Source organism: Podarcis muralis, chromosome Z (assembly GCF_964188315.1).
Source record: "Podarcis muralis chromosome Z, rPodMur119.hap1.1, whole genome shotgun sequence".
NCBI classification, from domain to species: domain Eukaryota; kingdom Metazoa; phylum Chordata; class Lepidosauria; order Squamata; family Lacertidae; genus Podarcis; species Podarcis muralis.
Genome location: NC_135673.1, coordinates 11,141,584 through 11,159,281, shown reverse-complemented (window position 1 = coordinate 11,159,281; position 17,698 = coordinate 11,141,584). Strand labels below are relative to the sequence as shown.

General features: G+C 47.9%; 1 protein-coding gene across 7 annotated transcripts in view; it reads right to left on the bottom strand.

Moving 5' to 3' along the window:
* The window catches only part of LOC144326139 (uncharacterized), a 37,840-nt gene extending 20,224 nt beyond the window's left edge, over positions 1-17,616 (bottom strand). For 2 of the 7 annotated variants that reach the window (XM_077922322.1, XM_077922327.1), the window contains exons 1-2: positions 17,180-17,616; positions 10,065-10,231 (exon numbers count right to left, since the gene is read on the bottom strand). In XM_077922322.1, the coding sequence (XP_077778448.1) occupies positions 10,065-10,231; positions 17,180-17,205 (193 nt within the window). In that variant the 5' untranslated portion in view covers positions 17,206-17,616. Of the gene's footprint in view, positions 1-4,216; positions 8,965-9,434; positions 9,897-10,064; positions 13,413-17,179 lie in introns of those variants that run through there. The other 5 variants (XR_013391296.1, XR_013391297.1, XM_077922324.1 and 2 more) reach the window with 5 other exon arrangements.
* Between the last annotated feature and the right edge of the window lie 82 nt (positions 17,617-17,698).

The following is a 17,698-nucleotide window of genomic DNA, read 5'->3' as shown; positions in this document are numbered from 1 at the left end:
AGGACTTCCATGCAGTGGTGAACCTGGATACATTTTCCCCCCAGACCCTGGACTTAATGGTCATATGTGAGCCCCCCACTCTTTAAAGCAGAGGTGGGGGAACCTGTAGTCTTCCAGATGCTGCTGGACTCCCATTATCCTTGATGGCCATGTTGGCTGGGGGCAATGGGAGTTAGAGTCCAGCATCTGGAGTCTCAACCACTGCTTTAGATTCCCTCTCTTTAGATTCTAAAGTTTAGATGGCAAAGTATATTACTTTCCTTACTTCAAAATGTGGTATGTTGGTCCTGCTGTGTTAGGGGGCTCTCCTGCTTATTCTGCTGCAATTGTGCCCCAAAGTCTGGCCCTGATCTTCAAGGGTACCATTGTGGTGAAGGACCACAATGGAAGAGCATCTGCTTTGCATGCAGAATGTCCCACGTTCAATTCCCAATTGCATCTCCAGGTAGGACTGGGGAAGAACACGATCTGAAAGCTGCTGCCTGTCACTATTGACAATGCTGAGGTAGATGGACCAGTGGTCTGACTCATTGTGGGGCAGCTTCCTATGTTCCGAGGATCATAGGAAGCTTCCATCTACTCAGTCAAACCATTGGTCCATCTAGATCAGTATCATCTACACTGACTGGCAGCATCCCTCCAGGGTTTCAGGCAAGGGAGCATCCACCAGCCCATCTTGAAGATGCCAGAGATTGAACCTGATTACAAATCAGATACGGTACCACAGAGTTTTTGGCTATAATGAATCTGACCACAGCTCTCCGGCATCCCGGAAGAGGTCTTTCCCAGCTCTGCCTGGAGATACTGGGGACCTTCCGCATGCAAGGCAGATCATTTACCGCTAAGTTACAGTCCTTCCCCTGTGTAAGGGTAGCAAAGCTGGGCAGGCTGCCAACCTGAGAGCCAACTACCAGTCGAGGAGACAAAACATGACTGGGATTGAACCAATAATAATAGAATCAGTAAGGAAAAACCTTTGACAATGCAGAGTTGAGCCACTGCAGCACCAGAAGCCAGTAGACGCAATCCTCATTTTCCACCACTTTCTTTCCTCTTTGCCTGTTTCAAGCTTCCAAATTCTACAGGGCAAACTGGGCACTGGTGCAGGTTTCAGAGCATTCTCATCCCATCAATTTATGGGTCTCTCTCTCTCATAGGTAATCACATCCCCAGGGCATACGGGGTTCACATATTTCCTAGGGATGGTCAAATCTGTCCATTTCAGATTCAGTTTCTCAGTCCCCCGCCTCTTAAGTTCAGTTCTCCACATTTCCACATCTGGCTGCATTAAAAAAATGATAATTCATCAGCCTTTCCGTAGGAATTTCTCCTCATATACAAGTTTTTGCATGCAATTTGGCTAGTAAAGACACTTGCAAAGCAACTTCCCTCAATTGTAATGCATTTGTGTGTCTTACTTTCCCCAATATATGCATTTTATGCACACTTTACCCTAGTATTTGCATTTTTCTACTCATTGCTCGGCTGGAAAACTGCACAGCAAAATTTGAAAGACAACTGTGTTTTGGTTTGTGTATTGTTTTGGAAAGTGCAAGTAAGTACGGTTCACCTTTAAAATGTGAACTGATTTCTCCCCTCATTCCTAAACCTTTTGTGCCTGTTGAGCTGGTATATGTAGGTTATAGGAGACCGACATGAGGTTCTGCATAACATAACATAACAACATAACATAACAACACCACACCACACCACACCACACCACACCACACCACACCACACCACAACACAACACAACACAACATAACATCATCATTTGAAGCAGAATTTCAATGTCTCTTGTTTTATCCAATGATTTTTCATTCATTAAATAAGCTCTGTGCTCTTTTTGCACCAAATACTGGGGAGGTGAGTAGTAGTTTGGCAGCCTTAGGCTTCAGCGCCATCTGCTGTTCAGACAACGTATGTAGCTTCTTTTATATCAAGGTGAGCTTTTCTTCTGCCTCTATTTCTTCTGCCTACAAAATAGTCACCCGCCTGTGTGTCTTATCTATTTCACATATATCCCACCTTTTCCCCCATAGAGCTCAAGATGTGGAGCCCAGAATCCTCCCCACTCCTCAGTCCCTGTAGCAACTCTGTGAGATAGGTTAGGCTGAGAGGCAGCAACTGGCCCAAGGTCACCCAGTGAGCTTCACAGCCAAGTGGGGATTTGAACCCTGATCTTCCCAGCTCTTAGTCCAACACATCACTGTCTGTTCCCCAAATGGCAGTTGGAGACACACAGAGCACACTGAATAAAGATTTTCCTTTTTTCCCTTTGGCAAAGTGAGTGTGATGTAGAGTGGTTAGAGCATTGGTGCGGAGCCTCAGACACAGCAGCCAAATGCAGCCCTCCAAGTTACTCTATTCAGCCTTTGGGACTCTCTCCAAGTCACAACCCCTATCCAGACACTCCCTCTCTTCTCAAGTCACACCCCTCAGCAGCCCCCCCTCCACACCCTCCTTGAGTGTTTTTGTCTGGCTGGAATGGGTCCTTGAACATCCTGTTCTCACAGGGGCCAACCATGTGCCTGTGATTTAAGCACAAGGATTTAAGGATTTAAGCACAAGGGCACTCTCCTCTCTTGGGGTTTACAGCAATTGGTATTCCAGAAGCATTCTGCCTCTGACAATGGATTGGGAGCCTAGCCACCGTAACTAGTAGCCATTGGCCATTGTTACTTCTGGAAAGCTTGAAAGCAACACACACTAATTTGTGACATTTTTGTTGGACTAATAGTTTATGCCCTAACGGTGGATTTACCTTTTTCATATAGATCAGCACAGTCATCTTTACTTCTTGCATAAATAGCTTGTGTGCTTTACCTCTCACTTCTTTTTGTTCATCACTTTGTGAGAGCCAAGCTTTGGAATTCTGGTGACAGTCCAGATGTTGCTGGGCGACAAATCACATCATCTCTGACCACTGGCCATCCTGGCTGGGGCTGATGGGATCCAACAACATCTGGAAGGCCACGGGTCCCCCTCCCAGCTTGAAAGAAATTGAAGCTGGCCTCAGCTGGAAAGAAAATGCTAAGCCAGAGAGAGGCTTTGGTTTACGCCAGCAAGGCAGTTCTTAGGCTATTATGATTAATCAACTTTTTTTTAAAAAAAAAAAAAATTCTCTCTAATGAGTTGACAGGCCTAATTTACAGCATGTGTAGATATGCACAATGCATGTTGTGTCAAGAACAGGCCACACGGGAGCCCCTAGCTTGCCTGGGGTGGGAAGGAAAGAGATGTGTCTGGATGGTGTTCTTTTCCTCATGCACACGATAAAGAAATGTGCTGTCACAACGAAGCAGTAGATTCAGCCTCACAGCATGCGAGCACAAGAGAGAGAGAGAGCTCCCAAGTATGCGCAGGATTCCACAGGAGCAATTTATGGGCTGAAAATACATCAAAGGCTCGCTTTGAATTCTCTCTCTCTCTCTCTCTCTCTCTCTCGTCAGAAAACAAGCCTGTGGCATTCCTTGAGCACCTTCATGTGCCAGGATCTTGAAGTGTGCTCTCTTCGCTTGTTGTAATGAGTCAAGCTGGATTTCGGCTGAACACAGACTGACTGCTGTTGCCGGCAGCTTTCCATGCTCACCTCCTGAAAAGTTTGCACAGCATCTGCAAATGCAAGGGAGTCTCAAAATCGCTTACAACATTTCCAGCTGGTCCTGTTTTTTGTGCGGGGCAATCTCTAGTAAGCCACTGTACCTATTTTGGGGTTTTTTTCTGAACAGCCTTATTAAAACATTTTTAGTAGTGCATTTCATCAAATCATCAATTTTTAGAGCTGGAGGAGAGCTCAAAGGTCATCTAGTGACCTAACCCAATTCAATGTGTGTGTTCTGCAAGGCATGATTCAATTACATTATCCCTTGAATTTCTCAATTTTTCTCCTGTTTTGAGGGAGGGCTCCCTTTCAACTTGGTGCTTCTCTACAGTCAGAAATCACAACAGGAAAATATTGCTGATGCCTCATATTATAAGCACAAGACTGTCAGTATTTTGCAGAAGTTATACAATCACATACCAGGACTTTGCACAACTAAAGTAGGATAAAATGTCCTGTCATCCTAGTGCAGCAAATCCAGTTCCTTCCCCAGGGTGTCTTGAAGATAACCATACGAGTCAGGAATCAATGTGCATCCTTAGCTAGCAGCACCGCCCCATGTAAATGTATGTAAATGAACACAAAAGGAAACATCAAGCACCGCATACAGACTTTTGTTTCACACACGGCACCTCCTGAGGTTTATTTCAAACAGAACTGTTGACAACACGGTTTGCAGGATGATTATGCTTTTCTAGTACACTTTTTTTAGCCAAAAGAACAATCACCCCCTTGGCTTCTAAATCAACAGAAGGCAGGTTATTGTAGAGTAAATTAATTCAGCAAGCATAATAGAGCCTTCAGCAACATGCAACAGTGAAAGGACCAGAGGTCATGAAGTGATCCTTTGATGGAGGATTCTCTGTAACAGGGGTGGGAAAGCTGTGACCCCCTCCAGATGTTCGAAAGGCATAGAAATTCATAGAATCATAGAGTTGGAAGGAAACATGAGGGTCATCTAGTCCAACCCGCTGCAATGCATGGATCTTTCCCCCCGAAAGTGGGGCTTGAATCCACAACTCTGAGACTCTGAGACTGGGAGTCTCATGCTCTGTAATAATAAATATATTCTTATTTATACCCCACCCATCTGGCTGGGTTGCCCCAGCCACTCTGAGTGGCTTCCAACACATATAAAAATATAACCCAGGATCTTGGCTTAAGGCCCTCGTATCTACGGGACTGCCTCTCCTGATATGCCCCACAGAGGACCTTAAGGTCCATGAATGACCATAGTTTAGAAGTCCCAGGCCCTAAGGAAGTCAGACTATCCTCTGCCAGGGCCTTTTCAGTGATGGCTCCGACCTGGTGGAATGCTCTGTCCCATGAGACTAGGGCCCTTCAGGATTTAATCTCCTTCCGTCGGGCCTGTAAGACAGGGCTATTCTTCCTGGCTTTTACTGTAATTTGAATTCAGCCTGATCTTTTACAGTGGTGCCCCGCAAGACGAATGCCTCGCAAGACGAAAAACTTGCTAGAGGAAAGGGTTTTCTGCTTTTTGAGTCGTTCCGCAAGACGAATTTCCCTATGGGCTTGTTTCGTCTTGCGAGTTCTTGCGAGTTTGTTTCCATTTTCTTAAAGCCGCTAAGCCGTTAATAGCCGCTAAGCCGCTAATAGCCGTGCTTCGCAAGACGAAAAAACCGCAAGACGAAGAGACTCGCAGAACGGATTAATTTCGTCTTGCGAGGCACCACTGTATTTCCCTTCTTTTCCCTCCCCCTCCCCTTTTATGAAGATCACCCACTCTGAGACCCCACAGCTAATTCTCCCCTGGCCTCCTTGCTGGCTCAAGTAGGACCAATTCAGCCAGCTAGCCCTGGGGATTATCCAACTGATTTTTGAATTTTATTGTTATTCATGTTTTTATACTGTATTTTATGCTGCTTTTATAATTAAGTGTTTTAAATTTGTTGTTAGCCACCCTGAGCCGGTTTTTGAACCGTGAAGGGCAGGGTATAAATAAAAATTTGTTGTTGTTAGACTCCCACTCCCACCATCTCTGACTACTGGCTATTCTGGCTGGGGCTGGTGTTCACCAATATTCAGAGGGCACTGGGTTCCCCATACCTGGTCAATTGGCCGCCTGGCTTTCCCATACAGTAGAAAGCTCAGGAAAGGTGGTGGCATTCGCAGGCTGAGTTTCACAGTGAGTAGAGCATACCAGAGACTTACGATGGGAATTTGGTTGTTTAGGAGTGGAGCTGGGTCAGAATAGACTGTGGCAGATCGTAAAACCATAAAAAGAAGCTGCTGGATCAAGCCAATGGCTGATCTAGACCAGCATCCTGTTCTCACAGAGGCCAACCCAGATGCCTACGGGAAGCCCACAAGCAGGATCCGAGCACAAGAGCACTGTCCCCTCTCGTATTTTCCAGCAACTGGTATTCAGAAGCAGTACTGCCTCTATGCTCTACTTTCATAGTTTGAGGCAGTAGCCATTGATAGCCTTATCCTCCATGATTTTGTACACTCTTAATTTAAAACCATCCAAGTTGGTGACCATCACTACCATCAACAAACAAATGAACCACAGATCATATAAACAGATCAAATGAACAAAAACATTAAGGGCGTAGTATGAAGGGACGCGGGTGGCGCTGTGGGTTAAATCACAGAGTCTAGGGCTTGCCGATCAGAAGGTCAGCGGTTCAAATCCCCACGAACTCCCGTTGCTGGGTCCCTGCTCCTACCCACCTAGCAGTTCGAAAGCACGAAATGCAAGTAGATAAATAGGTACCGCTCCGGCGGGAAGGTTAACGGCGTTTCCGTGCACTGCTTTGGGTCGCCAGAAGCGGCTTAGTCATGCTGGCCACATGACCCGGAAGCTGTACGCCGGCTCCCTCGGCCAGTAAAGCGAGATGAGCACTGCAACCCCAGAGTCGGCCACGACTGGACCTAATGGTCAGGGGTCCCTTTACCTTTACCTTTACGAAGAAATAGCATATACTGAATACAGTCATACCTCCTGTTACGGACACTTCAGGTTACGTGTTTTCGGGTTGTGGACCGCGGGAAACCTGGAAGTACCGGAACGGGTTACTTCCAGGTTTCGCCGCTCGCGCATGTGCAGAAGCGCCAAATCACACCAGCGCCAGCACAGACACAGCCCTTCAGGATGCGAACACTGCAGGTTGCAGACGTGCCTCCGTCACGAATTACGTCCACAACCCGAGGTTCCACTGTATACATATGGAACCAAAATACCTTTCAGTATTGAACAGTAAAGAAAATGAATGAACCTAACAGCATAACAATGCAGTGTATCAAAGGAATATCAAATGCTCAAACGCCAAGAGACCTTCAGTGGGAAATAAACACACATCACGTGCCAGTTTTTTTCTTTTAAAAAAGCAACATGACTCTTTCACTAGCTACTTTCCAAATGGCCCACTGTTTCTCTCCAGTAAAACAAAAACAGCAACCCAGAACCAAAACCATTCTCCCTTTGAGATGCATATCCTGGAACAACTGTGCAACCCCATGCATGTCTACTCAGAAGTAAATTCCATTTGAAGGGCCTCAGAAATGGAAATTCCCAGCATCCAGTTATCATGCAGCTGTTATAAGATGAGCAAGGCCATAGCAGGTAGACAAACAGGGCAACTGTTGCGAGGTGATCAAGGCCATAAGCAGGGAGATAAACAAGAATGAATAAATTAAGAATTTAACCTTCAAAAGGAGATGTTAGAGCCTGATAGGATAAGAAGGTAAAAGTTTCACTCTCTGTTTATTTGTATAGTCTATAAAATGTGGGCGCTCACAGATTGGGGTGCAGATTGCAATGTATTGCGCTGCACCATTTGCTTTGCATATGCGAACCAAATAAACTCTGCTTAAAACCTGAATTGGTGTTTGCCTCCAGAATATCCAAGTCACTTGAGGTCAAACATTTCACAGGTGCCTTGATGTCGGATAGAAGGACACCAGGAATCCACAAGGACAGGTCTGGGGCTGCGGGGACTCTTGACGTTTCAGCGTGCACCAGCCGCTATTGGCTAGGAAACTGAAAGTAAGTTGCCACACTCCCTGTGCTGTGGACTGGAGGGACAGACATCACGAACGGAGCAGAAAAGGTGTGCCAGCTGGTAAACAAGACATCTCAACCCCAAGGACAGGTGAGTAAAGGGACCCTATTACAGATATAGAGGAGTGTAAGCACAGGATATAAGATGTGACCGAATGGCTCCCTTGGAGAAAGGTGAGGCTGACCAATAAAAGGAGACCGGCTAGGGTTTTAGGTTAGGTTGGGAGGTATTGGTGAGTGGCTCCAAGAGTAAATGATTGAGTGGATGAAAGGGGGACTGTAGAGGAAACCCAACCTGAGTGTGGGCCAATAGGTATTCCCAATTGGAATACCTAGATGGAATACCCTGAAGCATGAGGAACATGAAACATTGAAAGGGAGGGCGAAGTCACAAGATGAAAGCATGACAATAGGGAGTCCCAGGGAAGCCCAGATTATGCCTCACCACCAGCCCCAATGCAGGGACAACCGCCACAGCCCTGGACCAGTACTTTCCAGTATATACCCCTTTCCACTACTGACTTAATGAACTGGTTAAATACCACCCCACCGTTTGAAAAGGACCCTGGCAAGGGTATAATCTTAATAACTTCCCTGATGAGGACCCACACCCCGACTTGGGATGACTGTTAGCTAATTCTGCAGCATCTCCTGACGGGTGAAGAAATTCAGAGAGTACATGCGGAAGCTCATTGACATCTAGCCGCCAATGGCATAGCGGCAGCCCAGATCCTGCTCCAGTACGCGCTGGGGGATCCCAATTGGAATTTTGATCAGGCTGACCATAGGGCCTTAGTACAGATGAACAGGCAAACCCTGATACAAGGTCTAACATGTGCAGCTGGAAAACCTACCAATGTGGCAAAAAATTCTGTAGTACAGAAGCCAGATGAAAGTCCAGCAGCATATTTGGAACGTCTGAAGGAGGCATTTAGGATCTGGACACCGCTAAACCCAGAGAACCCAAACAAGAGCACAGAGCACAGCCTTGTGAGGCTTCAGGCCCCGCCCTGGGCCAGGTGGTGAGTGGCAGGAGCAGGGCCCTCAGGCACTCACACAGGGGAGTCCTCCTGGGCAGCAGAGCACAGCAGTCCTTGTGAGGCTTCAGGCCCCGCCCTGGGCCAGGTGGTGAGTGGCAGGAAGGAGCAGGGCCCTCGGGCACTCACACAGGGGAGTCCTCCTAGGCAGCAGAGCACAGCAGTCCTTGTGAGGCTTCAGCCCCCGTCCTGGGCCAGGTGGTAAGTGGCAGGAAGGAGCAGGGCCCTCAGGCACTCACACAGGGGAGTCCTCCTGGGCAGCAGAGCACAGCAGTCCTTGTGAGGCTTCAGGCCCCGCCCTGAATTATAAAAATAATTTATAATTTATTCATAAAAATAATTTAAAAAGAGAGAGTGGAGCTGAATATTCTGTGCTCCCCTTACCCCTAGGAAACCCCAGCAAGCAAACCATTAAGATCACCGGGGCGACAGGGGACTCTCGGGTGAAACCCTTCTTACAACCAATGGACTGTGTTATAGGGGGAAGGGCAGTAATACACAAGTTCCTGTATATTCCAGAATGTCCAATGCCATTGATGGGAGAGATTTGTTGTTCAAGCTCCATGCCCAGATCATTTTCACCCCCTCCGGATGTAATATGGCCCTGAGATATGGTGCCCAGAGAAAATGCCTGGAGATTGGTGGCAGCCTTAATGGGGGACAATAGAGAAGAGGAGGGCCAGGATTCAAAGCTTATAAGAATGATCAGTGCACCCCCAACGGTATGGGCAGAAGGCCCATCTCCAAGAATGGCAAGGAATAATCATACCAAGGTTCGGGCTGCCAAGAGCAATAGGGAGCGACACCGGACCAGCATTCATACACCACACTGTACAAGGAGTCAGTCAGGTTCTGAACATCCCATGGAAACTGCATACGGCCTGGAGGCTGCAGAGCTCGGGAAAAGTAGAACGGATGAATAGAACATTGAAAAATCAACTTGCCAAACTCACTCAGGAGACAGGAGCCTCCTGGCTCGATATGCTCCCTATAGCCCTTCTCAGGGTTCACTGTATTCCTAATAAGCGTACCTAATTGTCTCCATTTGAATTACTATATGGGCATCCACCCCCGTTTGAGCTTCCCCTGTGTACTCAACTCTTGGGGGACACTACGACCCAAGACCAAATTTAATCTCTCTTACGTTTCTTCTCATCTCTTAACAGGTGGTCCCTCCAGCGGATGCCGAGCAGCATGGCTGAGCCAATCCACCCCTTTAAGCCCGGTGACTCTGTATGGATTAAAGAGCGGAACGCAACGGCCCTAAATCCTAAATGGCAAGGCCCTTACGTAGTCCTGCTAGTTTCCCCAATTGCAATTAAGGTAGCCGGGTTGACCCCCTGGATCCATCACACGCGAGTAAAACGAGCCCATGGAGAGTGGACTTGCGAACTCTTACCCAATTCTCTGAAGCTCAGATTCCGGAGAGGTCCTGCTCCTGATCCCACTGGGAGTTGATCAGGACGCAGCCCATCGCCAGCCCAGAGGCCTGCTACCATCACACCAGAAGCTGATAGTTCTACGCATGCCTGAAGATCTGGATGGGAGGTTCCGAAGATATACAACCTACCTGTGTAGATAAGTTACCAGATAACGTTCTGAGCAAATTAGTCACAGTAGTCTCAAGCCGTAACGCGCGTGAGAAACGGCACTTGACTGAGCCGGTGGCCATTGTGTCCCCCGTAGTTACTGAAGAACGACCATTTGGCCAGCCAGAGTGTTATGGGATTGGGTGTTACACGTGTGGTTGTATGCACTTGGGCAAATTGCTTGGTTCTAGGATAATCTCATTTGCTCTGATTGGGGTGCAGATTGCAATGTATTGCGCTGCACCATTTGCTTTGCATATGCAAACCAAATAAACTCTGCTTAAAACCTGAATTGGCGTTTGCCTCCCTGTGTCCAGTCCATGCTCCAGAATATCCAAGTCACTTGCGGTCCAACACATTGAATCCAATGTTTACTTCCAGATACATGGCTATAGAAATTGCAACTCATAAGACTGCTGCTTGTCGTCTCTGGCTGAAAACATAACTAGAGAGAGATCAAATCCTAATGCTGCTGACTTTAAATCTGCTACTGCAATGGGCAGCCTGTGGAAACTGCACTGAGTTCATTTTTAAAATAAAATGTGGCATAAATGTGCTGGTCCCGGGGGGGGGGTTACCGTGAGGCGTGGTCAAAGTCCGGTCCTGGGCTGAGGGTCTGGAGCCTGTCCACCAAGGGGGAAGCGGGGTCCAAAGCAAGATGCCGGGCGTGGTCGGGAACTCCAGAGAAACAGGTCTGGGTGCTGGCAGAAACAGGTCTCCAACGTCGTTGCTCCCGCAACCTGGGACTGGGCTGACTGGCCTTTATCTCCTCTGAGGCTAGGGGTGGTCCCGCCCCACAGGTGACCCGCCTCTCCTGGCCTTAAGGCGAGCACTCCTCCTGAGAGAACCCAGTTCCCTCCGCCTCTCTGCCCTGAGCCTCTGCAGCTCAGGAGAGTCTGGAGGGTTACTGGACCCAGGGGCAGCTTCATCTTCCCCTGACAGGGCTGGGAGAGGCGCACCTGCAGGCAATGGGTCCTCAATCACCTCCAGAGCCAGAGTGGATGCATCTGGTGTCTGCTCCTGAGGATCCGGCACAGGTGCAGGCCCTTCAGATTCAAGCCCCTGCCCCAGCTCAGCCGGCCCTGGAGGCGGGGACTCATGTGCAGGCTGGGATTCCTCAGGTTCAGCCTCTGAATCAGATTCCCAGGCCATCACAGTAAATAAACTAAAAATGTTTCAGCTTTTTAACAAAGTCCCTCTGTCTACCAGTTAGTTCTATCTGTCCTAGTTCACGTATTTTAGGATGAAGGGAGGAAGAAGAACAGACTAACGAGTGGCTGGGATGCGATCAGAGTGAAAAGAAATTCCAGCTGTTGAAAGTAAGGATCACTGGAACTCATAAGCATGTTTAAAGTGCCTTCCATTCAGTACTTATTATTATTATTGTTAATTGAATTTATATACCGCCGTATACTCGGAGGTCTCAGGGTGGTTCACAAAACAAGAGCAACATAAAACACCACAATATATATTATCAAAAGAAAAACAACCCTTTCTCCGAAGGAAACCCCCAACAACTAGGAACTCTTACAAGTTACTAAAAATGCTTAAAAAACAGGGGTCTCTGTGACATTTGGGGTGAGCAAAACCCGGGAGACACCAGCCATACATTCCAATCCGGACGCCATGGTACAGTGTCCAGATTGGACAGCATTCTGCTCTCACACACGGTCTGATCCCCTCCGTGGAATCAACATTAAAATCACAGATCACGCCCCAGTAGAAGTCACCGTTAAAATAGGAGAAGGAACACAAACCACCCCATCATGGTCCTTCAGTCCCATCCTAGCTACAAACAAACAAATTAGAGAGAGTCTCACAAAAATTATCCAAAACTACTTCAAAGAAAATGATGTAGACAATATAACAACCCCGCTCCTATAGGACACAATGAAACCGGTCACCAGAGGAATTTGCATAAAAGAGAAAGCATTCCTTAAAAAACAAAACTCCTCAAAATTAGGAAAAAAAACTCCTCAAACTTAAAGAACAAAAAAGGAGAGACTCCCTAGAAATCAACAAAACAATGATCAGCATTCTATACTATAAACAATGTTTCTATGAATATGAAGGGGGGAAACTCCAGATTACTAGCAAATAGATGTAGGAAAAAAGCACTCAAAACAAGAATACACTGCATAACCAAGAAATATGGCAACATAACATTCTCCCCCAAAGAAATAACCTCAGAATTTGCAGAATTCTACTCCAACCTATACACCTCCCATAACCCACCAGAAAAGGAAATCAGAAAATTTCTAGCAGAACTGACCATGCCTACCTTAACTGATGAGGAACAGGAATTCATGCACAGTCCTATCACCCCAGAGGAAATAGATATGGTCCTCAAAAACCTGAAACCACACAAAGCCCCAGGCCCAAATGGCTTCTTAGCAGAATTCTATAGGAAATTCAAAGAACCCTTGATGCCCTACATGACCCGCCTATTCAATGACATCATAAAAGGGGGGCCCATCCCCAAAAACTGGACCCACTCCAAAATAGTCTCCATCCCAAAACCACTAAAAGACAGCCTCAAAGTAGAATCATACCGCCCAATCTCACTTATAAACCAAGACTACAAGATATTCACACCAATCTTGGCCAACCGCCTAAAAATCTTCCTACACAAGTTAATAGCCCCAGACCAGACTGGCTTTGTCCCTGGCTGCGATATAACAGACCCCATCAGGAAACTACTGAACCTGATCAAACACAGCAAGGCAACTAAACTCCCATTGACAATTATGTCCCTAGACATTCTCAAAGCCTTTGATTGCTTAGAGTGGAAATACCGTATTTTTCACACCATAGGGCACACCGGACCATAGGGCTTAGGGGGGGGGGATTCAAGAAAAAAAATATTCCCCCCCCCAGCCCCAAAGAGCAGCGTACAGGCTGCGCACAACCTCTCCCTGCCGGAGGAGTTGCGCGCGGCTGAGGCACAAGCCAAGGCAGCGAGCGGGATGGATCCCGCTCACTGTTTTGGCTTCCCCTTTAGCCCCGGGCAGCCTCTACCTCCTGGGAGAGGCTGCGTGAGGCTAAAGAATCCATAGCCCCGTGCAGCCTCTCCTTGCCGGAGGGGTTGTGCATGGCTATGGAACAAGCCAAGGCAGCGAGCAGGATGGATCCCGCTCACTGTTTTGGCTTCCTCTTTAGCCCCACGCAACCTCTCTCTGCTGGGAGAGGCTGCGTGGGGCTAAAGAAGCCATAGCCCCGTGCAGCCTCTCCTTGCCGGAGGGGTTACGCACGGCTATGGAACAAGCCAAGGCAGCGAGCAGGATGGATCCCGCTCGCTGCTTTGGCTTCCTCTTTAGCCCCGTGCAATCTCTCCCTGCCGGGAGAGGCTGCGTGGAGCTAAAGAAGCCATAGCCCTGTACAGCCTCTCCCTGCTGGAGGGGTTGCGCGTGGCTATGGCACAAGCTTGCATTCGCTCCATAGGACGCACACACATTTCCCCTCAATTTTTGGAGGGGAAAAACTGTGTCCAATAGAGCGAAAAATATGGTACATATTAGCAGTACTAACATGAAATTTGGCCCCAACTTCCTACAAATCCTCAAACAAATATACTCCCAAGCCTCAGCAAAATGCAGAACTAACAATATGGATTCTAATACTATAGCTATCCAAAGAGGCACGAAACAAGGATGCCCACTGTCTCCTTTATCCTTGCTCTGGAACCCTTAGCAATCTGAATCCGAGCAGCCACAGACATCAAAGGAGTGGAAATAAAAGGCAGATCCTATAAATTAGGGTTCTTTGCAGATGACCTAATGGTCACAACACCAGACCCCATAAGCACAGCAACCTCCCTAATCAGAGAACTCAACACATTTGCAATGGTGTTGGGCCTACAGGTAAATTTTACAAAGTCAGAAGCTATGTGCTTCAACCCCCCTCCTCACACCCAAAAAGAAGAAGAAGAAGAAGAAGAAGAGTTTGGATTTGATATCCCGCCTTTCACTCCCTTTAAGGAGTCTCAAAGCGGCTAACATTCTCCTTTCCCTTCCTCCCCCACAACAAACACTCTGTGAGGTGAGTGGGGCTGAGAGACTTCAGAGAAGTGTGACTGGCCCAAGGTCACCCAGCAGCTGCAAGTGGAGGAACGGAGACACGAACCCGGTTCCCCAGATTAGGAGACTACCGCTCTTAACCACTACACCACACTGGCTCTCACTAAGAACTCACTAAGGTCACCAAAATAAAACTTTGCCACACCAAGTTCAGATACCTATGGGTACAAATAACCAGAAACCTCAATAAATTGTACCTCCACAACTACAAGCTGCTGTGGCAACAAATTAACAAAGACCTAAAGAGCTGGGACGCAGGTGGCGCTGTGGGTTAAACCACAGAGCCTAGGACTTGCCGATCAGAAGGTCAGCAGTTCGAATCCCCACCACGGGGTGAGCTCCCGTGGCTCGGTCCCTGCTCCTGCCAACCTAGCAGATCAAAAGCACGTCCAAGTGCAAGTAGATAAATAGGTACCGCTCCTGCGGGAAGGTAAACGGCGTTTCCGTGCGCTGCTCTGGTTCACCAGAAGCGGCTTAGTCATGCTGGCCACATGACCTGGAAGCTGTACGCCGGCTCCCTCGGCCAATAAAGCGAGATGAGAGCCGCAACCCCAGAGTCGGTCACGACTGGACCTAATGGTCAGAAGTCGCTTTACCTTAAAGAGATGGAACAACATAAATTTCACTCTCTCAGACAAAATAGCCATGATCAAAATGATCACCCTCCCAAAACTAACCTACCTATTCCAAACCCTCCCAATCTGGATTCCCCCAACCCAACTCCACAGATGGCAGCGAAAACTACACTCTTTTATCTTCTCACATAAAAAACCAAGAATAAGCCCCAAATACCTGCACCTCCTCACCTCAGAAGGAGGATGGGGAATCCCCAACATAGAAGCATACTAGATTGCCCAAACAAACTAAAGAAAATTCCCACAACACTTAACAGGTACACACAGACCATGCTCAAAGCATGGAAAACAGAAATAGGCAAACTATACCCAACCCCAACCCCACTAATCCCCCTGGCATCCCACCCATTATTCCACCATGTAGCACAAAACCTCCAGATAAAAACCTCAGGGCCTCAGAATATAATCTTGGTATCACTGGCGGAGGAATGGGGGGCGGGGGGAGTGCAGCGCCCCCGGCACCATCAGAGAGGGTGGTACCATCAGCATGCCATGCCCCCAGGACGCATGCCACGCCCCCAAGGGTGACATACCACTCCCCCAGGACGCGCGCCATGCCCCCCGGGACACACACCAGCCACGCCCTTGCTTGCTCTCCGCTGGAGCATTCAGCTTCGCCACTACTTGGTATCCAAGTAGGTTCATATAGAAAGCAGCAGTCCTTGAGGTATTACCAGTGCTTTTTTTCTTTAAAAATGTTTAGGAGTACTCTAATTTTCCTACTCATATTGAAATACTACCCCTCAATGAGGCCAAACTTAGATTCACAAAATGTTTAGGTATGCGTACCCCTGCATCCCCCCAGAAAAAGTCCTGGGTATTGCGGTATTATTATTATTATTATTATTATTATTATTATTATGGCTTTAAAGATCCAAACCAGCACTTTGAATTGGGCCTGGAAACTAATTTTTTTAAAATGTATTTTTTATTAAAGATTTATTGGTTTACAAGATTATGTGCAATGTCTCTTTTTTCAAGTTACATTTTCTACAATCAGTTTCATTTGCTGAGACATTAGTGTTACATTAGGAAGAAAAGCGGGGGGAGAGGTGGAGGGGGGCCATGGTAGGTGGAGGTGGGGTCGGGTGGCGATGTTTCTATTTTACTTAATGTATGTGTGGGGTTTTGTGTCAGCGTCGCTTGTGCAGGTTCTCTTTGCTATTCGCTTGTCTTCTTTTGGTGGTGTGAGAGATTCAGGTTGGCCTAGGGTGTGGTTGTTTGTTTGTGATTGGCTGTGGTGAATTTTGTTTTCGTGTGTGAGTGGGGTGGGTGGGTGTTTTTGGATCAGGTTAACCATATTGATCTGTATGCTGTTAGTAGATTCTTGTCGTTGTCTTGTTGGGCTGTGTAAAGGGGAGCCATACCGGCGTGAAGGCGTCTTCTTCTATTTGCCCCTGTGTCAGTTTCAGTTTAGGCCCGGAAACTAATTGCATTGCAGCTGGACCAGGAACAGTGTATTATGTTCAAACCATCTTGCCCCAGTGAACAACCTGGCCTCTGAATTCTGCACTAGCTGGTTTCAGAACTGTCTTCAGAGGCAGTCTTACATATACAGTAATCTAACCTAGATGTGACGCGGGTGGCGCTGTGGTCTAAGCCACTGAGCCTTGGGCTTACTGATCAGAAGGTCAACAGTTCAAATCCCTGCGACAGGGTGAGCTCCCGTTGCTCGGTCCCTGCTCCTGCCAACCTAGCAGTTCAAAAGCACGTCCAAGTGCAAGTAGATAAATAGGTACCGCTCCGGTGGGAAGGTAAACCGCATTTCCGTGTCCTGCTCTAAGCCAGAAGTGGCTTAGTCATGCTGGACACATGACCCGGAAGCTGTCTGTGGACAAACGCCGGCTCCCTTGGCCTATAAAGCACGATGAGCATGCAACCCGAGTTGTCTGCAACTGGACCTAACGGTCAGGGGTACCTTTACCGTAACCTTGTTACCAGAGCATAGACCACAGTAGTTAGGGGTGTAGCTGGGCCACCAGTCAAAGCTGCTGGAAGGCACTCCTGAGCCTCAAATGACAGCAAAGATTCCAGGAGGACCCCCAAACTAAACTTCAGAGGAAGTGTAACCCCATCAAGAGCAGGAGACCTTGATGGGCAGGCCTATCTGGTCTACGTATGACGTCCATAGCTGTCAACTTTCAGATTTGAAAATAAGGGACCAGCAGCCTCATCTGTCGGGGGGGGGGGGCAGAAATTAAACTGGCAAGTTACTTAACTTTTATTTTTTCGCTTTCCATTTAGACAACATCGGACCGCCTTGCAAAATATCGGACCTGACGAAATCGCATCGCTGATAGGGAACTTGCACGCTCCTCCTCATCCCGCCCCGCCTCATTGCCAGAGGCTGCTGGACTACAACTCCCATCACCCCCCCCCCCACCGCTGCCCATACTGGCTGGGGCAGTGGGAGTTGTAGTCCAGCAACACCTGCAAGGATGCAGCCACACCCCTTACACACACACACACACACACACACACACACACACACACCGAAGTTTGACTGAGCTCCTTGGAGGAAAGGCGGGATAAACATGCCGAATAACTTAAGGAGCCACATAGCCCCTTTCTTGCTTTCCCTTGGAATGGCCGGACTCTGTGGTCGAACACTCTCTACCTCCTCCCACCTCTATGGTTACCGGCGGGGCGGCGGGGGGGGGGAAGATAACCCTTTTCCGCCACGTGACCTGGAAGCGGATGTACGATAGAGGAAGAGAAAGAAAGCAGGCACTC